Here is a 27,909-nt window from a genome sequence, read left to right as displayed (position 1 = left end):
ACCACCTCAAACGTGGACAAAACGGGATTAAGATAATTGGATAAGCTAAACGGGGACTTCTTGAACAAAGTCTGGCCCTGAAGGAGCTGCTGAGGAACTTCACATTCAGTGTCTTTTGGTCCAAAATATTTGTGGTGTCCATTCAGTTAAGTTCGTTGCTTTAGGTGTACCCCTAGGTACCTAAATGGTCCTCTCCAGCCTTTCAGAAGTCTAACTCATGATGGTATGATGATTGATTTACGTCAGCCCGTAAAATTGGTAGAAGTGGTTCTTCCGAGTTTCCTGGAGGTACTGCTTAGTGAGTTTTGGGGGAGAGAGTCGTGCCCCTTAAATTCACAAATGAAAAGATTTGTTGCAAAAAGCGTGAAGGGAATTGGAGCGTACATCAATAGATTACATCGTGCAGACATTTGTGACCTTGTGGACCTGAGATATTAGCTCCACAATTTATGGCAGGACATCAAACTTGGCTGTCGCACTCTGTCCGCATGCACTCAAATTATTTGCGGTTTTCGTGTCAACAATCTGTCTTCCTCTGGATTTACACTATAAGTCAAAATGCTCATTTCTACTTTAATGCTGGTATTTTTTTTTTTGTTGTAGTCTTTTATCAATGTCCATTTGGATTGGCACATTTCCAGGAAAGCGTGATTTACAATCACAGAGCACATGAAATGGCCCCAGAAGATGCCAAGTATCCAAACTAAATCATGATTCGTGAACCAAAAACAAAAGTTATGCTATTTGAACAATGTAAATCCAGTGAACTGTAGTATACATGATTCAAATTTGCTCTAAAATTTCTCGGGCAAGTTCGTACTTGACTGAAAACTAAAAGTAAACAAAAGGACCAATCCATTCTCCAACCCTTTGATATTTACGTCAAAGGCATTTCACATCAAAGAAAAAACTGAAAAAAGACAGGGAGCTGAAATTTCACCCAGATAGTGCAATCCAATTTACAAACGTGGCTTTGTTGTCTAAATTTAAGAAAAAAAAATAAAGGTAAAAAATTGATGTTGCTTAAAACCACTTTGGGCGTCCCTGAACATGTTTATACATGCATGGGTGTAAACAGTGATTCTATATATGTTTCAATCCTCTACCGACTGCATTGCAACCAAACCGGTGCGGCAACTGAGTCTGACTTCTAATGTGAGGTAGTTGGGATTTTCATTAAACTGACTGTTGCACAATCAGGTTTTGCAGCATGCAATAAAACATCATGCTGGTGTGCAAGTTAATGACAACAGAGAACAATTATGGAAAGAGGAAAAATTGTCACACAAGTCTAAATCCTGTTATTGGTCTAGATAATAAGGAAGCAATTTCATCTTGTCTTTTTAAAACTTTTATATGCATTAAAAGAACTGAGCTTCTATAGAACACCCAAAACACCGCTTCTCTCCATGTGTTGCTGCACCATTTGTGTTTAAATATCCGATGCAGCGACTGATTGTAGTTTCTATTTTGAAAAACATAAGGCGCGTCACACACAAGTATGCCACTGTAATAACGTGGACAATTTTAGAGCACATTGCAAAAAACAGTACTTTGAAACAAAACAAGTTCAGGTGGTCTAAAATTTGGCACTGCAGTGCCATCATTACACGTCTTTCCATGCAATACTTGTTCGCACATTGTGTGTGTGTGTAGGTATATTGTTGCAGAGCAGCGCATGAAGCACAATGGCTGCACATCTCTTGTGCGTTAGGATCTAGTTGCAGTACTAGATGTCCGTTAGGGAAACCGCACGCTGCTAATTTTACACGCACGTCAGGGGAACCTCGGCAAACGCATTTGGACACACAAATGACGCCGTATCAGTGCGGTGTCAGTATAAAGCTTTAATTGCATCATTGACATGGAACTTCTTCAATGTTTGGAGTTCAACATGGAGGGAGCCTTGAATACAAAATGGACGTTAGCATGTTACGAGGATGGTTTGATAAAAAAGGGCCAGTAACTGTGTGGGGTAGAATAAAACATAGCACGGAAAAAAAGCAGCGTGGCCTCGAACGCATCTCCGTCTATGACGCCGCTGCGTTAGATGGGCTCTTCTTCTCGCTGACCGCCTTGGCGATGTAGCCAATCAGAGTGAGGTATTCCTGAAAGCTGACCTTTCCGTCCCTGTTCTCATCCAGGCCGTTTTGCATTTCCTTGATGGCTGCCGAGCTGTTTGCGTCCTGCGATAAATCACAAGATGAGTTTGAGGCGAAATTAGGGTTAAACTGTATGCAAAGTTCACTATGGTCAAAATGATCACAACTACGGTTAGTATCACAAGATTACAACAAGGAAATGCAGAAAAAAAAGCTAGCAAACAGATGCTAAAAATTTAAAAAATTGAAAAATAAGAACCAGTGTACTTTTGGACCTCAGATTACAAACAATAACAGTCAAAGTGAAATTTTACACACCTAAGACCAAGAAATGTACTTTTGTTTTTTGTTTTTTTTTACTACAGCATATATCATAAATACGGTATTTCAAGATTATTGCTAAAACTATGCAAAGGCTGAAAAATACTTAGCTTTCAACTGTGGTGAAACAGCAGTGGTTCTTTTTTTTTTTCACTGTTTCAGTTTTCCTGAGGGGTGTGGCTAAAGAACTGATCTCTGACTAGCCCCTCCCCTATTATATATGAATTGGCTGGAGAGTGGTTATCCGGCACAATCGCAACCTGCAGTTAGTGTAAATGATGTTTACACCGCGAAAATGCATCTTGTCTTACGATAGTCCACTGGCTGCTTTAGAGTGTCACGTTGTCGGCAGCAAGTGCTCGCAGGTCGCATTAAGATAGGCGGAATAATGGAGATGGGAGATTGATGGGCAACTTGGTTTAGTGATTTGGGCATGCATGGCTTGGCCCATCTAAATAGGATGCAAAAACACCCAAGCTTTAGTTTTTTTTGTCAATTCAAACACTTTAATTCCATTATTGATCGGTCCTGATTGATCTTCGGACAGAGTTAAGCTCAAGGGTTCCAGTTGGGGATACCAACACTAGAAGCAATTCTCAAATCTCCCTCAACAGCAGCGGTTGTAGATTTCTTGTTGGATCCACCAGAAACACCAATCAAAATTTGATCATGGTTTATTGCTTCACGTGCCTATTATAAAATGTCAGGTCTTTGCTTGAGGGGGGAGCTTTTTTACCTCCATGACGCTGCCAAGGTGTTTCTTTACCATCTTCTGGAAGGACTTCCCATCCATGTTCTCTTTGCCTCTAGTAGCACTAAGAAATGTGGTCACCAATGTCTGGATGGCTGACTCCATCTCTACAGAAAACAGCAATCACATTAAATAGGAATCAATATACCGTAATTGTTATTGTCTGATGAGTCATTTTACGCACGATCAAATCATTTAATATCCAATCTTAAGGGTTTTTTTTTCCAGTATATACAAAACGCATTTTCTATCATTACAAATAACAAAAATGCAATTAAATGGCATTTGTCTTCAGCAAAAAGGTGATGTCAGCATTCTCAAGGAAGGGGGTGGGAATAGTGCTTCATGAGTGAGCGGTGGAAGAAGAGAAGGAGGAGGAAAAAGAAAGGTGAACACAATGGGGGCCGTGATCTCTGGCGAAGGACATCTGATCCCCAAGATGCCTTTGGGGCGCATCTGGCTCAGATTACCCACTACTGTCCGCCTGTTACGACACTCCTCCCTTGCACCTACTGTACACTTTAATGCTTAAGATGTACTGTATTTTATATCCAGTCATGATAAATTCACACTTTCATTTTTTTTCCCATTTTGAAACAGCCTAAGATGCTGTCAAGGCATTGTCTAATTAGGAATTGGTGTCAAAGAAGTGGAAGTGATGAATCTCAACTTTGAGCTTTGAGTTGGAGGAGCTAAGTTTAACCTGGGTTGTTAGTGGAAGTTACAAAGGGTCTTGGCTTATGTGTACACAGTCCTAGTGCATTTTATAGAAAGTTAGCTAGGAGCAATGATGGCGTGAATTGCTAGGATTTATGTTCTGCGCAGTCGCTTGTTGCTAGGCAGATTACGTGCAACATTAGTTTTGCACAAGTCCCGCCCGGAATCTGCAATCTTGAAAGGTTGCACAGAAGCACACAATAAGGAAGACATCTTCAGTTAGGTGATCCTAACTGGCTTCGGGCAAGAGGAGTACACCCTGGTCTGCTCGTCAGCCAGCCAATCACATCATCATCATAAACAGCGAGTCATACTCACACCCACGGACAATTTAAAGTCTTAAATAAACCAAACATGAACGTTGTTTTGGAATGTGGCTGAAGCCAAAGTACTATGAGAACACCCCTTTTAGTCCTGGTGAACAGACAAAAAAAAAATACTGTATGTGATTCCATTTTGTTCTTCTCTGTGTTTTCGATTACATAATTTCCTGTCACAGCCAGAGAATATTTTCTTCCTGTATAGGGACGAGATGTTGTATAACACAAGCTGCGAAATGCAATTAAAATTATTTAGAGCAGAGCTGCTGACATGTTGTGTAATAAATATAAACAAAACCAAGCTGAGCAGAGAATTATTCTTATCATTATGAGGAGCCTGCTTATTGGCGCTTTCAAATGGCCCGCAACAAAGTGGAAAAAAAATACTCAGTACTATTCCACTTCAGTCCTGTGGATGGCAATAATGTACATTACAGAGTGAATGCAACAGTGCAAACGTCTGCTAGAAAGGTCTCTTTGGAAAACGGTGGTCCAAACATTTTCAAATGTGAAGCCAATATTTTTAGTTGACCTATTTAAAGTATTACCCCACTTGGTCAACTTTTCCCAGCCTGAGGTCTCAATTTTCAAAGGTCCTGACAATCATTCAGATTTTTTTTTTCCTCATAAGTGTCATAAGAGTATTTTGTCATTGGGATCAAAGATTTTTTTTTTTAGATCATTTTTGTTCTTTTTTGCTATGCACGGTGCTCAAGTTTTTTTTACGGTAAACATGACCTCTGCATTAGTATAAATTGGTGATAGACAACAGCGCTTTCCGACTGACTATTACATTGACTAGTATTGCATAGTTTGCCCAGTATTGACAATCCTCCAAATTTATAACGGAACTATTTGAAGCCAACTGCGGTTGGAAGACAGCTGCCGTGCATCCAACTCCGAGCCGCCCATGCGGAGCTGATCATTATCCTTGCAGTGCGGTGGAGGGCCTCACTGCAAGATTTCCACAAAAAAAGGCTGACTGACTGATTGACTAGGAAAAGACTGTCAGGAAACAGCCTAGCCAATGACGATTGGCTGTCTGCTGGGAGCCATCTTGTTGTTGTTTTTGTTGCCTAGGAACTGCAGATAACTCTCCCATGTGACACAGATGTCACAGCACAATGCTTGCGCTGAGCACACACACAAGCGCTGGTCCACACCCAAAAGACACACACATGCATACACACATCCAAAGAAGTAACAATTAGGACTTTGGTTGCATTAGCCTAATTACTGAGTGAGTGAGGCCCAATGCACATCGGGATTGAGTTTCATGGAAGCCCTAATAAGCACACACCCACGCCTTTTTCCAACATACTAGTGAGCATCTGTCATCAGCTTACTGTTCACCATCATTTTTTCAATTATTTAACAGTTTACTATAATTGTCCCAGCACCTTTGGAGCAACAACACGGCAGTAGACGGGTTGGTGTGTGTATTTACATATGTGTCTTTGCGTAGGCCATACATTCATACTCCTGACAGACTGCTACCAGTTTAGAAGAATTGCAAGCAAATTGGAAGGAAAAGAAAGTGGCTCAGCAGTAAAGTTGAATAAAAGCACGAGGCAGCCTTCTTGTGTGCACATTAGCACGTGGTTTGCCCTCAAGCGTGACTCACTGGGCTTGAGCAAGGCCCGGTTTATATTGTGGTCGGACTTGTACTTGGAATTCAATGAAAAAAAAAAAAACACTTGGATACCAGAGAAAGGGGGTGAAAGATCACAAAAACGTGATGCATGGAAAAGGTATTTCCTCTAGCGTTCAAAAGTTTGGGGTCACATATTTCGGGAAAAAAAACTTTTGAACTGAAGATGCTCAGAAATTTGCAATCTGGACATTGTTCGTGTTAGCAAATTGTTTTATTTACACAAGAAAATTTGCAAGTCACCCCATACTTTTGAATATTACAGTGTATTTAAGACAAAATAAAAACTGGAAAAAAAAGTCAAAATTTACTTACAAATACTTCTATTTCCTCAAACCTCAGTTTAGGGATAGTCCACTTATTGAGCAGTAAAAAGGCTAATTTGCCTATAATTAATTTGATGACAATTATTTTCCATGTACAATGAATACTTTCAAAAACACATTTTTTGTTAACTGCATGCTCGGGTAACAATGGCAGCTCAGAATGTCACATGATCATCAGCTGAGCCGTGATCGTTACTCGAGCCTCGAGCACAGACGATCTTGTTTTCAGCCGATAAGTAGAAAACGTTTTGACTTGCATTATTTGTACATAAAAAAATAACGTAGTTATCAAGTTAATAACATTGATAAAATATTAACTTTAATGCTGAAAATGGCCAAATAAGTGGACCACGCCCTTAACTGTGCACATGCAGCTTTTTGGACAGTAGCTAGCTTAGGACATAACCTGAATAAGTATGCAAATCAGACAGGATGGTTGTTTATCTAACCAATGATGATGCAGAAGCAGGCAAATTAACTGTATAATATACTTATTTGAATGGGAAAACAATTGGAGGCCACAGATACAAAGCAATTAAGAAGAACTGGCATTGTAAATTGAAGACCTTCTTTCTTTTATCTACTAGGATTTTATAGTTATGAATGAGAAGAATTATTATGCCTCCTCCATATAAGTCATGTTTAGAGTGCTCTACTGGGTTCATTTGACAGCGAACATACTTGATACTAGGATGACAAGATCATTAAAAAAACCAACTAAAAAAAGTTTTACAATGGTGGCAGTTGGGCCGTTAATGGATTTTTTCTATTACAGTTAGTTCCTACAGGAAAAATTTCTTTGGCATCCAAAATGAATAAAAATCAGTGGCTGCGCAGCGTTTTGGAACACAGTGTTCGAGCAGAACTTTTGTATTTGGTTATTGCTTTGTCCAGTTGGTACTTAAAGTTCTATCCATTTAATAGGAGCTGGCAAAAAGTATTTCATAAGCATGTCTCTCCCAGTTTGAATGTTTGAACAAAACTTTGGTCATGCCACACTGTTTGAATGTCACGAGTGAGTGTGAGAAGACAAGACTGGGGAGAAGCAAACAAATACATGCGTTGTACATGACACAGTGTCTGTCACATTGTAGAGTCGGCTTTGCGAGACGAAGGTGGACAAGTAGAAACCAGTTCTGAGGCAAAGCAGGTTAGGAGCGCCCAAAGGCAAACTACTAACCTCAATATTTTGTTTGGAAAAAAAACATGAACACTAACATGTAGAAAAGTGCTACATTTAATGACTGAACGTAAAACGCAGTCAGTTCCGCCATTTTGAAAACTATTCATTCTTATCAAATACAAACACACGCGCAATATGCAGTACATGATTCATGGTAGGAAAACATTCCCAAATATTTTCAATATTTGACTTTCAAATGCTTTGATCGAAATAAAGAAAGAAAGAAAGAAAGAAAGAAAGAAAGAAAGAAAGAAAGAAAGAAAGAAAGAAAGAAAGAAAGAAAGGAAGAAAGAAAAATTCTCGCCAATTTGCATAGAGGATAAACAATATAATAAAAGATGAAAGAAAGAGGGAAAGAGAAAAAATGAAGAAAATAGAAAGAACAAAAAAGAAATAAAAAAACACTAGTCATTTTTCATAGTGGATAAAAAAGGAAAGAATGAGAGCAGCAAAGAAGAGAGATAAAAAGAAAAAAAGAGCAAAAAGAAAAAAGAAGGAACCACAAATAAAAGAAAAAAGAACAAAGAAATACTAGCCATTGCTCATAGGGGATAAATGTAAGTATTGCGATATTGTTGGTGTACATGTGTCACAGAGCCGTTACTCTTTAAGAAATGCATATTTAAACACAAACAGTTAAAAGACACATACAAACCAACAATATAACAATACTTACATTTACTTGATTGTGAAACAAACAAAAAAAAAACAGCATAAATTTCTTGCACAGCATGAGATGTATATTTTGGCTGTTTTTTTGGTTGTTTAACAATCAAGTTCAAGAGGAGAAGGAGCTCCACGTTATTGGCCTGCATGATACTAAAACACGCTCCCAAACGTGGTGCGTAGGCCAAAGAACTTCAAAATAAACCTTTCAGTGCCAAATAATATATGGACACGAATGCCTTGGTATGTTAGTAAGTTGGTAAGTTGCTCCAGGCAGTGTGTCACGACATTGGCTAACTTAGCTCTGCGGTTCTTACTGCACAAATTAATATCCCATAGAATATATTTAGGTTTAAATTAATTATAAAAAAAATAAAATATCGAGGTTGGTCATTCATAATTATTTGCAAATGTCTCATACAAAAAACCCACAGTCCATATTGCTTTGTTTTTTTAGAGGTACAGTGTGTAAGATTTAGACCATTTTTCATTATGGACAGCAGGGGGTGCTGCAGGTGCTGCATTAACCATTGTCTGTCGCTATTAACAAACATGTCCGCCTCCGGAGAAGTGCCACCCTCCACATAATATAATTTAATGATAACTAGACCTATAAGTATTTTCAAAACATACTGTTCATACTGGTCTTTAAGAACACATTTCTTTGAAGGTTTTTGACATTTAAAAACATTTAATTTATTCCTTTTTAATGAAAAAACGGTCTAAATATCACACACTGTCCCTTTACAGAAATCACTGCGACACCAATCCTGCAGTGTGGTTTCATTCATTGACAAGCATGCCAGGTCGCTTGGCGGCAGTAGTGTCGCCAAATTCTGTCCAATCATAAAGAACCTCGGCCTCTGACACCTCCTGTATCTGCATCTTTGGCGGGGAAAAAAAAAGTAACGCGATGACGCAAATCTCCTGTTAAAGCTGTTTACACGCAACCGCGAAACCGGCATGATTGGGAAAATCTCCACTTTGGCCGGAGGTCTGGATAGACTCGGTTTTGATGAAACACAAAGCGTATCGCAAATGTAGTAAAGCCACCACGCAGTAGGAGCCTCTTCTCAATTGTGGATCATATCACGTGAGTCCTCCTCTGCTTCAGGGGCCAATCACATAACAGCTGCACTTCCTGCTTGGCCGGCTAACTACCGCGGGTAACATGGCTCACATGCTATCATACGCTACTTTCGCTGAGCGCTTTATGTGATAAACCAATCGAACGTTTCTCCCATCCAAGTCGGAGGTGTGGAAAGAGTTTGGCTTTTCAAAAAATATCAGGCGACCGTTGCCTGTATGCTGCGAGCGTGCAGTGAGCTAACTGAAAGAGAGAGAGGAAGCGAAACACTGCACCGTAACGTCAATACCGCGACACTGCGATACCGTGGTATTTTTGATCAAGGGTATCATACCGTCAGAATCTGATACCGCCCAATGCCTAATTAGCACAAAGTTGAAAAGACCCTTCGAGGGTTTAATTTGCCAGTAAACTGCAACTGGGAGTGGCATTAAGTGCATGAAGCGATGTGTGTGTTTGTGTTCACTCTGACAAACTGCTGTTTGTTGAGAAGCACGTCAACTTCATTGCCGCCATAATGTGCCATTATCTCATTTTTTTTTTTTTTTTGCTTGCAAGTCAAAGCAAAGAAAAAAAACATTAAATGCAGCAATTCGATCCATAAATTCATTCTTTATTGACTGTCAGAATTATTACTTGCACTCATTTACTGCCATTTGACAGCTATAGATGGCAGTGGGCTGGCAGTGAATGAGTATCAATACATTTTGTTTTGTGTTTTTCGGAGGTTTGGAACTCCATCTGACTCACATTAAAAGAGCAAAGTAAAATAATTCTTTCTCTTCACATAATACAGCCAGGTTATTTAAAATAGTGTTTTTCAACCACTATGCCACTGTAGTGTTCTGTGATATATACTTAGGTGTTTCGTAGGAAATAATCCAATTTGACTTTATTTGTGGAAACATAACGTGCCGTTGTCGCCTGTGAGAGCATGTGTTGCAGAATAATTATGAAATAAATACTTTTTACCAATGGGGGGCAGTACAATACTTTGAGACAAGAGATTAAGGGGTTTATTTGATTCCTGTTGATAAAACTTTGATTAGAATGACTTTATATTGTTAATACGGTGTTTAAAAAAAAAAAAAAAAAAAAAAAAACCACAGTGGTGTGCCTCAAGGTTTTTCCAAAGAAAATAGTGTGCCTTAGCTCATAAAAAAGTTTAAAAACACAATGTTTAAAACATTAAATATCAGTTCAAAGTGAGCGGTACTATTATTTTTTATTATTTGAGGGTAAAGTGCATGTTCCAAAGGATATTTAAGACACTTTCGCACCCCTAAGAGCTTTGTCGGCATTAAAAAGGTGTGACTCTTACACTTCCCCTGCCCTGACATCACCCATGCATAAAACACACTTGAGTATAAGAAAACACTGATAAGGAGAAGAAAGACGCAAAATCTGACCGCCATTATCCGGGTCACATGTGCCAAAACTGCGTAACGGAGACATGAAGGGGGGATATTGTGAGAAGGGGGGGCCCTGTGTTTAGATGTAGCCCAAACTAATGCTGACAACGCGCACAATGAGCAGAGGCAGGAGTGACATGGGGCTCATGAATAAGTCACAGTGACACGGCTTGGGTTTCCCTGGACGTGTAAAGGGACAGGGGTTCGTTTACCACCGAGGATAACCTGATCCGCCGAGATGGTTCAATGAGCACGTAAGAAAAAAGCGATGCAACATTTACGAGATCGAAGCTACAATTAAAACTGTCAGGGGAAAAAAAAAAAACATATATGGTGGGGAAGAAGGGGGGGAAAAAAAAAGCCAAACTCACCGTTCAGATTTGAGGAAGCGAGGAAGAAAAGACAATAAGCGCAGCAGCTCCTTCTTCTTTTTGCTCTGTGCTAGATGAGGCAGCGGCACATATCTTTTCCGTGATTTAACTTCTTGCTGCTGAGGCCAACTTTTTTTCACTGTCACAGGGCGTGTGCATGCGCGGGGGAGAAGGAATGTGGACGGGGGCGCCCGCCGCTTGCTTCGCCCCAGCAACCATTGACATTCCCGCTCATCTTGGCCTGCAACTACAGCACCTTTTTTACTCCTTTGATCACCTTTTCTCTCATTTTCCACTTTTTCCTGCGCCTTTTACAAGTTAGAACAAGTGTGTGTGTGTGTGTGTGTGTGTGCATGTGAATGTGTGTTTGTGTGTTCTCACAGATGCAGTCAGCGCCACACCCTGAAACTTTGCTCACTTATGCAAAGAATGGGAAGATGGTTGCTCACCGGGGGATTTAAAGTTGGAACAAAAACACAACACAGATCACCACTAAACACTCCTTCTAACATATATTTACACATGACAGACATTGAAAGTCTTACTGCACATTCTTTCACACACACAATTACAATAGGCCTGGCAACATTGTGTGTACAGTACTAGTTTGGAAATGCCTTCAGAATCAGTTTTGATTTGTTTGTTTTTTTCATAGGATTAAGACTATTTTAGGTCCAAACACTTACCAGATGATGAATAATTATCAATTGATTCAATAATCATTCATCGTTGCACCACTGGATGACATCTTTGCACAGCTTTTAGATGGGTAAAGCTTTATGACCTGAAATGACTTTCAGTGCAGTTGTGCAAATTTAAGTTAGCGTGAATTTCTTGACCTGCAAGTGTTTTTTTTTTTTTTTTTTCATTTTCGGTAAAACGTGTTTCTAAACTTCTGACCGGCCTGGATATGTGCGTTTGCGTGTGTTTGTGTGTGCCCGTGTGTGTGCGCGCGCAAGCAGGGGTGTAATTGGAACAGCCAGGGCTGCTGCTAACATTGCAAGAAAAACACAATTTCATTACATTGAAGTCAAACCTGCATGCACAAGTGGATGACGTCACACAATTGGTTGAATCACTCCCTCCGGCGTTGCTGCCCTATCAGCTGCCAGTACTGCTCGGAGTTGAGCCCTGTCCAATGGGAAGGAGCACAATTCAGTAAACATGTCACTGTCAAAAATTAATGGAGACTTTAGTACGAGCAGATGTTCTTCATGCAGGATTTGTAAATTTGTCTTCATCTAGTGGCCATTTCTGTTAACTGCATGCATGAACAAAAATTCTGCTCCAGCCTTTTTACCACCGAAGTTATAGAAAATAATGTGTTAATGTTAGTAATAATGCAGTAAATCAAAAATGATTTGATTAAGAAAAATAGGAATAAAAAAATGTTGGACTTAATTAACTTGTCAGGACACACCAATGACTGTAAACACAGGGCCCCTTTGTTGTGAGTCACCAGTTTAACTTTGTGTAATTGCTGCCCTACCGTTTGCCTACGCAGGTACTTACTAGCAGACTAAACAGACCATTAGGTGTCTTGTTTGAAAAGAGGAACATTTAAAACAGTTCCCATGTGTAGAAAAAGACATCTGTGCAATGCTTTGGTCAAAGCGCTTCCAAAATCAAGAATTACAGCAAATGTATCACCCCTTAGTTTAAACAGTTGAAATCAGAACAACTATACATTGCCATGTCAAAGCGCCATTTTTTTTTTGTTTTGAAAAAAAAAAACACACAAAACTTGGATTTTTTTTTAAAGAGTGCAACAAGTCCCTATAATAGAAATTAGTTTTTACCTGAATGCAGCACTTCATCACCATGCCACAAAATTACATTGCTCAATTTGTGTAGCTGATCCTTACAAGTGGCACACATCCACTGACACAAATGCTTCAACTTGAAAATTCTTGTCATTATTGCCATCACCACATATACTACAGATGAATGAAACTAAGAGAACCATATTTTCTCGACCAAATCTGCTACTGGTGTTAAGTTTAACATGAGAGCTTCAATGCCAGCTGCTCGCCCTGACCTTGCCACACATCTAATTATCCGAAAAATGCGTGACGCCACAAGAGATGTGTGAACACATGCCACCGAAACAGAAATGTCCTGATTCTGTTCTGCCCACAGTACTTGAGCCACTTTCACACTCACAATTATGTCACCAAAAATAATTCTCCAGTTTATCCCATTGATTATTGAAGTCATCAGATAATACGTATATACACAAGGTCTAATTGCGGATACAGTTGAAAACATAAAACTGATGATTAACCGATCATCTTGGTATCAACGTATGAGCTCTGTGGGATACATCAATGTATATTATATTGGCACCATTATATTGATGTCAGGGGACAGTGAGTGTGGGGATTGTAGACCCAATTGCAGGGACGCTAAGAGGCAGGCCGTAAGTGCAATAAGCTATTATTCAACAAAATGGTAAACCAGAACTAGGTCAGGCGAGTTAACACGACACTGATTCGACAAGAAGTTAAACAACAGGAAACTAAATACACTCAAACCTATTAGGCAACAAGGAATACTTGGACAAGTGACAATTGGTGCAGGAAGCTGATTGGTTAACACAAGTGAGTGGGTTGACAAGGAAAAGTGGACATAATCAACCTAAACAACTAAACCTAAACACTAACACAAAGAAAACATGAACAAAACCAGAATCCAGACCCACCAAAAACCCAGAGCAGAAAAGTACAGAAAAGCCTTACCCCAACTAAAACACAACAAAACACCACCCAGAACATAACAATTGAAGCAAATGCATCCCTGCTCTCAGTACGTCTATTCCTTATACTTCTACCAACATACACTCAAAAGTGGGACACAAACACTCTGATGAAAGACGCAAATTAAGCCCTGAGCATTCCTGGATGGATGTAAAGGCCAACTCCAGACATAAATCACACCCTAATTGAGCAATATCCACTGTGACTCTAGAAAATAGACCATTGCACAAATGGTTTCGTCAAGTTTGGAGACATTAATGGACAATCACCTTGCTCACACCTTTCTTCTTCAGGGAGCGGGGAAAAAAAAAAGGAGTGAAATGCTGGAAGGAGCGAAAAGAAAGTCATAAAACAGGTACAATTACAGTGCCGGTAGAGACAAAACTTTTTGCGAACGAGCCACTTGGGCTCAGGGGCTGACAAGCCTTATTAGTTCAGCTAAAGCCCAGACAGGATGTGCATTAGGGAGACAGTTATAGCGCTAACAAGCTCTGCGGCTTCATCATCCAAAACCTACTTTGCAGAAGTTTTCAGGTCTCCTACATCCTTTTCTGAGTCATCAGTGTGGATGAAGAGTGCAGTTACACCTATGCACGCTTATGGATTATCAATCAAAAAGGCTGGTGGGATCTTTAAAGAACTGAATAGCATTTTGTAAAAAGTGAATTCTTGAAGTAAACCTCTGACAAAAAACACTATTTTACTTTCAAAAACAGACCAAGCTAAATCATTTATATATTTTTTTCTCAACATGATTTGTAACATCCACAAGTCATGGAGTAAAATGAAGACTGTTTGAGGAGGAAGTCAAAGTATGTCATAGAAGATGGATTACGTAAATTTGGCAGCAATCAAGTAAAAATCAGAACAAAACGGATTTTAAATGTGGCAAGAAACATGACAAGCCTGCCAAGCAACAGATCTCACAAACATGGACCCCAATGCAACTCAGAAAGCCATACTATATTATAGCAAGTCATCAGGGAAAGTAATTCAATTTTGATTGTAACGTTTACGTTTCCTTTTTCCTACATTCGCGTGCACTGACAATGTTTAAACGGTGAAATCACCGATAAAACACAAAATGTAAACTCTGAGAATCATACATGCTTCCTGATATGCTTCAAATTTACAAAAAAAGAGACAATATAATAAGTCAAAGAGACAAAGTTAAAAGTCAATATAATACAAGTTTAAGTAGTAGTAGAAAGAACATTTCATCACAATCATAATTTAAAAAAAAAAAAAAAAAACTCTTACCTTGGATGGAACGCGACAGGTGTCGATAATTGTGCACCGGAAATCGTATCAAAGCGCTTCCGGCGATGAAAACAACTTGTATTATTTTCCATGTACAGTATATAAATAAAAATTATGACCTCAAATTTGTCAAATTCACGTCAATCAAACAACTTGACCAATACATTTAGAAGACATGGACGTTTGGAGTTACCAATCAATTTAAAAAAAAAAAAAATCAACGTGTCTCGGAATGTTTAAACATTTCTCTATAGAATGCGCCCCAAAGGTATTTTGAATACAACTCTCGATTGCACGACTATTACCTCGCGAGACCCGACTTACACGCCCCTGCATTTATTTCTTCTTTGGATCTGTGGATCTGCGAGATTCATGCAAAGACTTTAAGTCGTGTCTCATGAGGTCATAGTCATGCTAACGAGAGATGTATTCAAATACTTTTTCCTCTTGCAAGTTTTCAATGAGTAAACAATACAATTTCGTGGGTCGCACTCATACAAGTTGTTAAACACGAATACGTCTTTTTGACATCTTAACTCCATACATCTGCGGCCCAACTGTGGTTTGTGTGAGAACAGAAAAGGCCTTGAGACAGTTGGATGCACACGTTTTATTAAACTGTCGCCATGGTAACGGTGGCAAATATTAAGGTTCCAACAACAAAACAAGTCTGAATGCCGTCACACAACATATGTGACAACATACTGTTATCTGCAAGCAAAAGTAAACAATCTATTAATAGTGTTACCTTCAAAATAAAACAGAAATTAAGGACTTCTGTGCACAGCATGACTCATGTACCTTAAGCGGGACAAACTTAAAACAATATTTTCTGTGCCTTTTTTGTGCCTAACTCGAAAAATAAGTTATCGTACTTGTAAGCATTTAATGCAATATGTACAAATATTTTAACAGAAAACAGGCTATTAAAAAAAAACAAAAAACTTCAACAGTGCCAGACATGTCACCATGGGAACCTACTCAAATAATTCAAGCTGCATTGTGTCAATATAAGACTGAACAGTGGCGAAGGCTGCAGCAGGAGAAAAAAAAAGAACCTGTGGAAGAATATGTTCATTTACTTAGAAAAAAAAAGTGCAACACTTGCAGGCAGTGTGATTCTATTAAATTGCTCTCAATAACCTATAACTGTAACATGGATTTTTCTTATGTAGGCAAGTGGATGAAAAGGGAAAAAAACTGAGTGTAAATGGGCCATTTAATGCAGTGATTCCCAACCAGTGTGCCATTGGAAACAATTCAATTGCATTTTACTTGCCGTGCTAATTATTCACATATATCAATGCGACAAAACAATTCACTATCAACTCAATCAAACATCAATACGATAAAGAAAATTTGAGTAAGTACAGATAATATTTATCACTATTTCTGCATTAATAATTTGTGTAACATTACATTTGGTGTTGTGCAATGGATATTTCGGATGTTAAGAATGTGCCGTGGTTCAAAAGGTTGAGGGAACACTGCAATACTGGGTGAGGAAATTGGTAAACAGGAAACGGGCATCCTACCAGGTAGCCGCCAACTGCTAATGTATATGAGGTGGTAATTTTGTTGGCCATGCCAGCACGTATAGCTATTCCCAAAAGAGACATTTTGAATAAATGGCTGAATTTGAATTGAATTTTGTTTTTGCAACCCAAAATGGAAAGTGTTTTACAATATGAGACTAGTACTGCGGTGGATCAAATGTACTGGAAACGGTGGGACAGTGTTGAACATGCCAAAAAAAAAGTTAAAAAAAAAAAAAAGTCTTCAACCATCCAGTGTTCCCTTTTGAGCGATGGATTCAGTCCCGCCCTTGTTCAGCCACTGGCTCGTGCACTCTCCTTCCTCAACTCTCCTTTGCGTTGCTCTCCGCCTCCGGCCACCAAAAATTTCTCCAGCGCCTCCCTGCCGAACGCCTCCATCTCGTCCTCCAACTCGCTGTCTTCCTCGCCGTCCCCTTCCACCATGTCTTCCAGGATATCCGCGACGTCCTTGACGAACTTGCGAAAGTTGACCCGGTCGTGCATGAAGACGCCGTCTCGGAAGAACTCGGCGGCCAGTTTTCGCAGCTCGTCCCGCTTGGAGGGGTCCACGCCGAACTGCTCGGCCTTGGCCAGGTAGGCGTGGAGGAGCGACTCGAACTCGGGAAAGTGAACGGGGTGGAGCCCCTCGGCCTGTGCGCAGGCCTCCTGCGAGTGGCAGTGCTGCGGCTCTTTGGGCTTCCTGTGGAGGCGCTTCCTCTGCTGGGTCCAGTAGTCTGTGGAATCGGCGGAGGACTGCTGAGGAGTCTTCTTCCCGGCCCACATGTTCTCCTTGTGATGGGAATCGGTCAATTTGTGCTTATGCCAGCTGGATTTGTCCCCTTTCAACTCTCCGTTGTCCTCTTTCCTCTTCTGTCCGTTTCCATTCTTCCAGCGGTCCTTATCACCTTTTCCATTCGGGCTCCACTGCTTCCTGTCATCGTTCTTACCGTTTTTCTTTTTGGTGTCCTCTACGTGTTTCCTCTCTCCTGTTCTTCCTTTCTCACTATTGTTGCTCTTCCAGTTTTTTTCTTTGCCACGCTCCTCAATCCCATCTTTCCCGTTCTTCTTCCACTTGTCCTTCCCCTTGTGAGTCTGGCCTTCGTCTTTTCTCCACTCCTTCTCCTCCTTTCCTCTCCGTTGCTTATCAGGCTTGTCCTTCTTCCACTCTTTCCTCTCCTTCCAGGACTGCCCCTCATCCCCTCTGCTCTCCTTCTTCCAGTCCTTCTCTTCACGCTTTCCTTCATCTTCCTTCACTTTGCCACGCTCACGTTTTCCACTTGCCTTCTCCTTCCACTCTGTTCTGTCGCCATCTTTGTGCTCTTTCCATTCAGATTTCTTGCCCTCTTTCTGCTCTTTCTTCTCACCAGTGTCATCTTTGTGCTCTTTCCATTCGGATTTCTTTCTCTCTTTTCGCGCTTTCTTCTCACCTATGTCATGTTTCTCTTTTTCAAGTTTGACGTTCTGTTGTCCGTCTGCCAAATGACCACTTGGAGGCACTGCAGACAAACAAGTACAGTACAGTATATCAGAAATGATTAAAAGGATACTTAATGCCATTTTCAGCAGTAAAAAAAAATCTATATATATTTTGTCTATAATTAATCTGGTAACGTCATTATGATTACAAACAATTTAAAGTTTTAAAAACACGTTGCTGTTGACTGAAAACAACATGCTCAGGGCTCAGCTTGCTACACATCTTCCAACTATTCTCCTTCTCTTCACAACCCAAGGTTCCACCACACCTGTCAACTTACTGACAGTGGATCTCAAAGTTTCTAGTTGGTGCTGAAGTGTCGGCAGGGTCTCCAATTGTTTCCTCAGCCTCTCGTTCTCTTTCTCGAGGAGGGGAAGAGATGCCACTTTGGACTTCAACCTACTGTTTTCCTCCTGCCAGCGCAGCCGCTCCATTTCGCCCTCAGCCGCTTGCCCCTTGGCCGCTTTGAGTTCTTCGTTTTGCGCCTGGATGAGTTGGAAAAGTCAGCATGTCACCAATGTGATTAAACGTGAGGGGAAAAATTCTAATTGAGAGAAAAAAAATCACTTAAATTTTCCATGCTCGTTAAGCATTGGGAAATATGTGACCTTCACATGTTAGGGTCACTGTTTAACTGCTTCATGAACATTCCATTGTTGAGGAAGGTTGTAAAACAGTTTTAAAAGAGTGTTTTGGGGCAAGAAGTGCTTGTTTGCTGAAACTAGGGTTAGGAAAAGGTGTTTTTCTTTGACAGAGAGCTGGGTTCACACAGCAGTCTGCGTGTTTGCTTTGCTGTGGCGCCTCTGTTCAAAAGTGACAGTGTGTAAAGTTTAGTGCCATTTAGTGATGAAATTAAAAAACAATTCATTTTTAAACCCACTATGAATTTCAAGCCAAATAAACAGGTTCTGTCAATTTTTTCGTTTAATTTTCGGTCCAGATATCGCAAATTGTATCAGATGAATCGTGCCATGCTACCAAGAGCCTGACTTGTTTCACCGCCATCTTTCTGCTGTGGATACGAAGTAAAAGAACTTTGTGAATATAGGTGGTAGGCTTGAAAAATGTGGTCACTGTAGAGGGTGTGCTCGAAAATGACTGCATTCTCTTATTTCACCACTAAATGGCACTACATTCTACACACTTTCAGGTTAAATTGATATTAGAAATGGCCAACATCTTTTGCTCTTGTTCGCAGCTTGTTAAGAAACAAAAGCAGGATAGGGTGAGATATGGAAACGGTTTGCTCACATGCCTAAGTGTCAAAGAGAGCTGACTCCAAACTAAACTAAGTCTGCAAAGCCACACAGATTATAGGAAGGAACTTTATGGCCAAACAGCTGACATTGAGTTCAGAAAGTGACAGCTTAGCAACTGTGTCACATTTAAAAACTTTTAAAGTACCGTAAGGAAATTTTGGAACAGTAAATTTACAGACGTGTCTCCATGCTCTTGAGCAAAAAAAAAAAAAAAAAAAAAATGCACACAGGAGACACACCTGAATTTGAGCTTGTAACACTGAAATCTGCTGGTCATCTTTGGCTAGTTTGGTCAGAAGCTCCGAGTTGTCAGCATCTACTAAGGGTGGAATAGCCTCTTGATGAAGCCACTCCTAAGCCAGGCAAATACAAAAACACAGCTTTTACAACATATACACAATACGTTCTGAAAATAATAAAAGTGGGGTAGATGGCTTGTATAATGAATAAAACAAAAATGAGAGCAACAAAAGTCTGAATACAGAAGTAAACAAATTAGCATCAGAATGACCTGTTTTCCTGGTTCTTCTGAATCGCTCCCCTCCCTTGTACTGACAGCGCTCTCTAAAAGTCATTGCACATGGTTAACAATGCGTATCTACAATGATTCATTTGCAAAGGGAAACAATGTGAACATAAATGAGTGACACATCAGTTTGAGTTTCATGTTAATTTCCATTTGGTGGGTGCAATAAGCATTATCATCTTTCAAGAGGATTTTTGACACACAGCTTACCCTCATCAAGGTCCATGAAGACACCTGCAGGTATATCACATGTTACATAGCAGCTCATTGCCTTCCAATTTGGGCTAAATCCCAACACACCCACCTGAGAAGAAGACGGTCCCAAGTACGACCAGGAGGACAGCGCCTAGGATGCATTTATTCAGAGAGAACATGTTGTCATCCTGCCTCTGCTGTGGCAGCTGGAATTCGTCGTCCTCTCCTTCCTCTTCCTCATCTATCCTCCCGATTCGCTCCAGAGAAGCCAGGAGGCGCTTCTTCTCGGACTCCGTGTCCTCGGCCTGTTTTTCGTCCGATCCTGGCTGCTCCGGGGAGCCTGTAGGGAAGTGGAATATTGTTTGCAATCAAATGCTGTGGACTGAAAGTCACACCAATGCCAGTAAAAAAAAACAAAAACAACACTTTTCCACATCCTCTCCACAACAAATCGACCACATCCTCTCCAAACTAGGTTCCTTGACCTGACATTGAGCATGTCTAAACACATGCACTTCTATTTTTATTTCCACCAGTTTGGAAGCCAATAAAAATAAAAAATACATAAAAAAGAAACAAATCACTTATAATAATTACCGTAAATGTACAAACTAGACAGTGGATATCAGCTGGCTGTTAGCAGCAGCTCATGTTAGCTGAGGTTGGTTGTTAAGGCATTACTTTCAAGAAAAGAAGAGAGCTGAATGAATCTACATACGAGTCCATTCTTGTTCACACACAGGAATATTACTAAAACGGAGAGGATCATGTAAAAGTGGCAAGGTATGCAGCTGTGTGCTCTGGTTAGAGAACACGGAAATGTATTCCATTTGACTTATTAATCGGGGTCTTATGTTGCGAAACTTAGTGTAATGGGCAAAATAAACTCGAGCTGCGTCGCGAGGAAAAGGAAAAAATAACTGCTTCGGCTGTATTCAATATTACACTGGCGCGGCATTCAGTGACTGCTCACAATGTGGGAAATCTGAAACACACTTAAATTAACCCCCAACAAAGAAATAACTTACAGGTATGAAAACAAGGAAATATGAAGACTTTACAAAAAATGAGATTCATTCTGTTTTGCTATAGTTTTTTCATTGTCGTAACATTGAAAATACCAGAATTTGACCCCAAAATTAAGGGTGCATCCTATACACAGGTGCATGTTGTATTTGGGGAATTACAGAACATTTTTAAGGTGTTCAAATGTGGTGTCTATACTCAAGAAGAGGTGGCCACTATTTTTTTTTACATTTTCTATGCAAACCACTAATGTACTAAGAGTAATCACAACAATGTACTTTATTAAAATTATTGCTCACAAAAGGACATTGCAAAAAGATGGCAAGCAATGCAATCAGTTTCATGGCTCCAAAATAAATATGTACTATATTTGAGTCATGAAAAAAGTCTTGACATGTTACCTATGACAAAAAGGTCATTTTCTCTTCTTTTTCGTTGGAAACTAAAGACTAAAGATGATCTTACATTATGTAGTGCAGGCATAATAGCCATTTTTATTATGTTTCCAACTTCACTTTAACTTACTATAACAGACACCTTCCCCCATCGACAGTTCAATGAATACATTCACCTTAGTTTCTTTGTTCTTACTTGTGTGTTTTGAAAGGTCTGACTCCTCCCCTTCCTCCCTGAGGTCTTCCTCCCAAGGTCCATTATCCTCCACGCCACCCAGAGTCTCCGTGCTCATCAGCGAGTCCGAGGGCTCATCAGCTGAGGGGGTGACGTGGCTCAAGGAGTCGGAGAAGCTGTCTTTGTTGGGGCAATCAGGTGCAGCCTCTAACTGGGCATCGCTTGAAGGAATGGGGGCATCTGTGACAGATGAGGGCATGGAGGGGGGATGATCTGCTTGGGAGTCATCACCTGGATCTCCTTTAATCCTATTTGCATCCTGTTTTAAAAATACATAGGGTCATCCAAATTCATTAGTATGAACTTTTATAAGCAATGTTCCAATTTGCCCTAAACTATCAAATGTCAAGTTCTACTTCTGACTTTTCTTTCATTCAGTTCAAATTTGTTCTCAACATGAACAAATACTGGAGCAATAGAAGGCTTGGAGCTAGAAATGGAAATTAAGTGAAGTACTTTCTTTTGCCCTTGTTTAACTGTGCTGGATTTCACGGGAAAAAATGTGCTAAACAAAAAGGGAGTTAGCATGTGTTGCACATGTACTGTATGTTTTTTTTTTTAACCGAGGCAAAGAAGCTAGAACAGCAACAAATCTACACGGTGCATTATCCTTTAATTTACTCATTGTAAGCTAAGTAAAAAGTGAATGACTTAATGCTTGCTGAATTCAAACACCTGCATACATATAATCTGCTAAAGTAAAGGTAAAACCATACACGCTGTCATGTTTTTTTAACAACTCTACAGACATTTATTTCCTAGAATGAGAACTAATCCTGACTTGGGCAATAACTTGTATCTGAGGATTTGCTAAAAAAAAAAATATATATATATATATATATATATATATATATATATATATATATATATATATATATATATATATTTGTATTGTTATCTGACCTGATGATCCTCCACAGAGGTACTTGGAGATTCTGCACCCTCTGGTGGCTGCTTACGTGGCTCATCAGCTGGATCATGATTTAAAAAAAAACAAAAAAAACGTGAAAAGGGTGTATTCTAATAAGCATTTTCTATGTTTTCCTTATAAGGGTGCAACAATGGCCATGACGTCATAGTGTCAGTATGCAAATAATAATGAAGAGAAATTGAAATGAAACCTTGCTCATGAGTCTTTGTCTGTTCTTCAAGAGGCCTCACAGTTTCAGCAACAGTTTCCTGTTATGAAATACAAGTAACAAATACACACTGAACTGACGATATGTAATTTGACAGGAACTGATTATCCCAGAGAGCAGAGAAAAGAGTACAAAACCACAGCATAATCAGGCGACCTAAAATAAAGCATAACTGGGTCGAGTAGTTTTTCCATATGCTGTAAAACCTGCACTTGAATTGAGGCTTAGTGACTTGAGAGTACCTCTGGACTGACGATAGTCCAGCTGCTGTTAGCGCTGTTGCCGCCAGACATGGCCCCGCCCCTTTGAGGCTGTGTTTGTGTCCTGCAACAAACATACACAAAAAGAGAGTATTACTTGAAACAACATCCATCAGAGAGCAACCAATGTTTATTGTTGACGAACCTCCCTCTTGTCCAACGTTAGCTTGCCAGTGCTAAAGGTTGAACGCATTTACATTGTCTATTAATACACACGCAAGATTTGAGTACTTTCCCTTAGGCCTCTCCCTGCTCTGTCAACAATAAAAAGCTACTGTAGTGTGCTGTCACCAGTCTCCAGTATGCGTGTGTGCACAGGAAGTGGCTTTCCCAAAGGCCATTTAGTTTTGCCATTAGTAGTTCGTGTGTGTTGTGGGAGTTTAGTCACCCTAGCTTTTGACGAGCAGGGGGGAAATGTTTGGGCTGAGTTTCGGGTAACTAAGGCTGGCCCATGCTGTGAGGACAACAGAATGGGCTGAATCGGCATTTCAACACTACTCGGCTATTCAATGAAATCAACAAACTAAGTCGCAACAACATACAAGGGAAATACTTAAGAGGCAAATTTGTTCCAGAATGCTGCCATTAATTCGGTGCTATTTATACCTCCCATAGAAAACAATGTAAATAATTCATCAGTCTGTAGAAAGAAAGAGTTTCAAAATGAATAGAAAATATTACATTCAAATGCCAAATCACACCCCAAAAAATGAAAAAATTAACCAAGCCAATTTGGATTTTAACGAAACTGTGCAGACTTATAGATAAAGATGGCGGAACACAAAATCTAAAATTTTAAGTCATTTGGAGCAGGGTTTGGGGAGCTACAACTTACTAAATGTTTTCATTTGTAGGAAAAGGGGGTGTGGCCCCTTTGATGAATATTAATTTAATCCTAATCTTACAAAACAAAAACAATTATATCAATGGGGAATCACCATTACCAATCACCTTGTCAGTTTATGGGTCATTTTGGCTTGGAGGTTCTGCTCAAAGTCCTTACCACGAAAAAAATCACGATTTTAAATTAGGACTCCTAGTTTTGCCTGTTAAAAGCTTTCTTTTTTTTCAAGGTTGAAGGCTCGTCACCTGTCTCTTGACTGGGCCTTTTCTCTTTCCAAAAGAAGTGTTATTCATTTTACTTCTATGTGACTAAAATTTTGGCGCTCAAGTGACCAAAATGAATCCAGCCAATTTTCAAAATAAAAGTTTTTTTTTTTTTTTTTTTAACAATAATATATCTGTCAGACTCGGATAATACATAAAACAGAAATTTCAAAGTTCATTATTTCAGGTTCAGCCCATGTGGCCCAATAACAGTTGAACCACTGACTGCTAGCGGGTTATGGACCAGCGGTTGGGGACCTCTGCTTCAGAGAATGTAAAACAATCTGATTAAAAAATTAATCTTGGAAACAGGACTACAAGATCAATTTCAAAATTCCAAATTATTGGTCAAAAGGTCAAGTTACTAAAATATGCATAAATCTTTTCGATAACCACAGATTTGTTATCCTTGATGACTTGCCTTTCCAAAAATATGTGGTTTGTGAATATTAAATCATCAGTTCCTGAGATGGGTTGAATTAAACAGGCCATGTCGCTTTTGACAGAAAAATTATGACTCACAGCAGCTCTCTCATTAACCTAAATTTTAGAAGCACACTATTGTTAAAACCAGAAAGGGCTTGGCTAAACCCACTCTGTGATTTGGCGTGGCACACTTAAGTAACTTAACTTGATCTTGCAATTGCCATCAGTTATTAAAAATAAATAAACAAATAAATAAATAATACAAAAAAGCAACTGTTGCTAATCATATTTATAATGTAGTAACAATGTTCACCACTAGATGGCAGACATCTTCAAGAGAGTTCCTAAAGCCACCAGATAATCTGGTATTTCAGCTAAATAAGCAAGCAAATGCTATTGTCAATGAAAAGTTCAAGCTCGGCTTCATTTGACCACACGATACTCCACGTGTTTGGGAAAATCCAAGTGTGACACTGCAATATTTTTAAATATATCATAAAGTACATCAAAGACACAGCCATGAACACATTTAACGCCACATTTTCCCTGTACTGACACACTTCCTTTCCATGCTCTGCAATTTAGGTCCCCTCTCCCACGAGAAACTAGCCTGAGGTCCGAGGAGCATTGTGAAGCATATAGTGGGACGGCTTACATAGATAATCACTAAATATAGCTGCCTGCAGATTGACTGGAGACAGAAGTGAGGAAGAGCATGCAGCACAGCTGAAGACAGCTGGATTAGTTCAAAGATTTACCAGCTGTTGGCTTTCCGTTACTTATGGTTCAGGTCGCATAGGAAGTCTTGAATTTGTGCTTTAACAAGCTACGTTAAGAGTATTGTGCTTCCTGGACGACTGAAGACTAAGGGCAAGAAAGTATTACCAAAAAAGGTCAGGAAATAGACACAGGCTGAGGCACCATTTTGACAATAATAAAGTGGGCTTGACATCTTAACAAAAATATTTGTTCTGTAGGGAATTAATGCCAAAGTTCTGTCTGTAAAATATTTAAGTAATAGTTTTACTAGAATGTCATAAAAAAAATTAACCACAAATATAAAAAAAAAATAAATAAGGACTTTTGCTTTGTGCTACTAACCCCCGCCCCCTCCTTTTTAAAGTTAGTTTTACTCGTTACGATCACATCGTTCCTCACTGTAGAATCTCACGAGAATTGACCAACTCTCGCGTGGGGACAGTGGGACAAGTGGAGTATTCCAGTGGGAGATGAGCATCACGCACATTACAGAAATAAGCTAAACCCTGGAGGCTACTTTAGGACAGCGAGTGTCAAAAACCTTGACGTAGAGGACAAATAAATTAAACAAAAAAAACTCTTAAATACACTTGTGATTAATAATTTGAGTCGTTTTCGAGTGGGAAACAAAACGTGACCGTAGGTTGATGAGGAGTATAGCAAACTAACAAAACGACGTACCGAACAAAACCAAACTAAAGTTTCAGTTTATTAATTCAACAACCACCCTTTGTTAGTCTTTCTTACCTTCCTTATCTTTCACTTTTTTAATTTATCCAGGCGGCGTTACACAGTCTTATTTCCGAGGTACTCGTCAGTCTTCCTGTCCATCCAACTTGAGAACTGTTAGCTCAGAAAAACCTGCCTTCAAAACTCACACAAGCCGAACGCTCCTTCGTCCAATCACGTGCTACATTTGACATAGTCCCACCTCTTCTTCTCCGGAACGACCAATCTACGCGCGCCCTCACTCCTGCTGTGTTTGGGGAAGTTTTTAGGATGATTGACGTATGGCAGGTGACGTTGAGAACAATAATTTGCTCACACCGAAGTGTAAATATTGGATTGACGCTGCTTAGTTAGCACACACAAGCAAGTCACTCAAGATCGCTCCACGATAGTCTCGAATATCAATCTACTGAAAAACAACAATGCAAAAATAAAAATAAATTGATTCTATTGAATGAAGTCGTTTATTATGACACTACAGTGTGTCCAGGTGCAATCACGATCATGAGCTCCACATCATCAAACTTGCAAATGTTTCCAGGAAGAAACTGGCATCCTATAATCAAAGGGAAACAACACATTGCAATTAATGGGTTTATCAAATATATTGGAATTCAAATAAATGTAATTCGTGTAATTTTTGCCATTAATAAACAAGGGAAAACAAGGACACAACATTATAATGAATAGGGTTATAAAAAAAAACATTAAACAGTTATAGAATTTGATTCTATAATTATAATACAATAAACATATTAAAATGTTATGGAATGTCTAAAATGCTACTTCTGTCTTAAAAATGTGTTTACTTTATATCCATTTTATGACAATTAGATTTTTATTATCAATAAGTTTTTAAAATCAAATAAATAAACATCAAGGAAAATGTTTACAATGTAAAAGTTGTTTATATTATTTGTATATTATTTGTATTGTATGTTATTTGTACTTGTATTTTTTTTAATACAGTGCAACATATTTTTGTCAGTTACGGCTTTTTTACTTATCTGAATATTAAATTGCAGTTATTCCAATTAATGTGGTAATTTTACTTACATTTCAGTTTTACTCATTTATCATCAAAAATAGAAAATTTAAATTCGATTTTTTTTATTCAAATTAGTATTTTTTTTTTATTTAACCATAATAAATATAGAACTTCCACAGTCCACGGTCATGCAGCCACAAGTAAATGATTTACTAAACAGAGATTCAGTCATGGTTTGTCATACTTACCTTTTTTCCAAGCATCATTTAAGACAAAATAACTCAAAATACACCCCTGACTCCATCATTTGTTTTTCCTAATCCAGTATTTCCTTGATGCACCAGCAACACAGCAAGAAGTAGAGACATTCCTTTAGCGACTGCACAAAGCCGTAGGCCGCATTCCCGCCAAGTAGGTTCTTTCCTCGGCCGAGACCCATTGCCATGTCTCGTAGCTGCTGTCCCAGCGAGGAGGACGATGATGAAGAAGCGGGCACGGCCTGGGGGAGAGGACGCTGAGGGTGCATCGCTCCGGAGAGGAAAGGGGTCAAGGAGTGGATGAAATGGGAGGTGAGCTCTGATAGGTGGGGCAGGATTGGACTCATGCAAGTGCTGATGGGCTTCCTTCCCGGCGCTTCCTTCTCGACTCTTCAGCTTGTTTACTGTATATCCTTCCACGCCGTCACTCCTTGTCCACTGCCAGTCCCCCTGAATCAGCACCGCACTGATAAAAGCTCCTCACAAAGAGGTGAGTTCCAGTACATCACAATCACATACAAGGCTTTGTTGAGGACAGTGTGACATGCCATTGACGACGCGTTCTAGCAGCTTGGGCTTTGTCTCTTCATATAGGCTACAGTGGCACTGACCGGATCACCCATCCATCCATCCATCCATCACACCTCTTTAATTAAGCATCAAATTTTGTTTT

General features: G+C 39.5%; 2 protein-coding genes and 1 long non-coding RNA gene across 5 annotated transcripts; all 3 read right to left on the bottom strand.

Moving 5' to 3' along the window:
* Nucleotides 1-1,827: 1,827 nt before the first annotated feature.
* On the bottom strand, nucleotides 1,828-11,222 carry LOC148426497 (protein S100-A13-like). The gene is made up of 3 exons (XM_088410924.1): nucleotides 10,908-11,222; nucleotides 3,160-3,281; nucleotides 1,828-2,186 (listed from the first exon to the last, which is right to left on the bottom strand). The coding sequence occupies exons 2-3, from the start codon at nucleotides 3,277-3,279 to the stop codon at nucleotides 2,031-2,033; spliced, it is 276 nt and encodes a 91-aa protein (XP_088267050.1). The 5' UTR covers nucleotides 3,280-3,281; nucleotides 10,908-11,222; the 3' UTR covers nucleotides 1,828-2,030.
* Nucleotides 11,223-15,513: 4,291 nt separating this feature from the next.
* Nucleotides 15,514-26,134, bottom strand: LOC148426496 (uncharacterized). Of its 3 annotated transcripts, none has more exons than XM_088411734.1 (11): nucleotides 26,010-26,134; nucleotides 22,953-23,034; nucleotides 22,693-22,750; nucleotides 22,475-22,542; nucleotides 21,533-21,830; nucleotides 20,025-20,255; nucleotides 19,931-19,954; nucleotides 19,706-19,758; nucleotides 19,434-19,547; nucleotides 18,204-18,420; nucleotides 15,514-17,954 (listed from the first exon to the last, which is right to left on the bottom strand). In XM_088411734.1, the coding sequence occupies exons 2-11, from the start codon at nucleotides 23,001-23,003 to the stop codon at nucleotides 16,753-16,755; spliced, it is 2,316 nt and encodes a 771-aa protein (XP_088267860.1). In that variant the 5' UTR covers nucleotides 23,004-23,034; nucleotides 26,010-26,134; the 3' UTR covers nucleotides 15,514-16,752. The 3 variants fall into 3 exon arrangements, with proteins under 3 accessions (XP_088267860.1, XP_088267861.1, XP_088267863.1); XM_088411735.1 differs by having other exon boundaries at nucleotides 18,216-18,420; XM_088411737.1 differs by having other exon boundaries at nucleotides 18,339-18,420.
* Nucleotides 26,135-26,436: 302 nt separating this feature from the next.
* On the bottom strand, nucleotides 26,437-27,298 carry LOC148426495 (uncharacterized). Its single transcript, XR_015865130.1, has 2 exons — nucleotides 27,228-27,298; nucleotides 26,437-26,547 (listed from the first exon to the last, which is right to left on the bottom strand). It is a non-coding gene; the product is annotated as an uncharacterized LOC148426495 (long non-coding RNA).
* Between the last annotated feature and the right edge of the window lie 611 nt (nucleotides 27,299-27,909).

This window comes from Hippichthys cyanospilos, chromosome 3, assembly GCF_059441005.1.
Source record: "Hippichthys cyanospilos isolate Australia breed blue-spotted pipefish chromosome 3, RoL_Hcya_1.0, whole genome shotgun sequence".
Lineage (NCBI taxonomy): Eukaryota > Metazoa > Chordata > Actinopteri > Syngnathiformes > Syngnathidae > Hippichthys > Hippichthys cyanospilos.
This window is presented reverse-complemented; position numbering and strand designations above follow the sequence as displayed.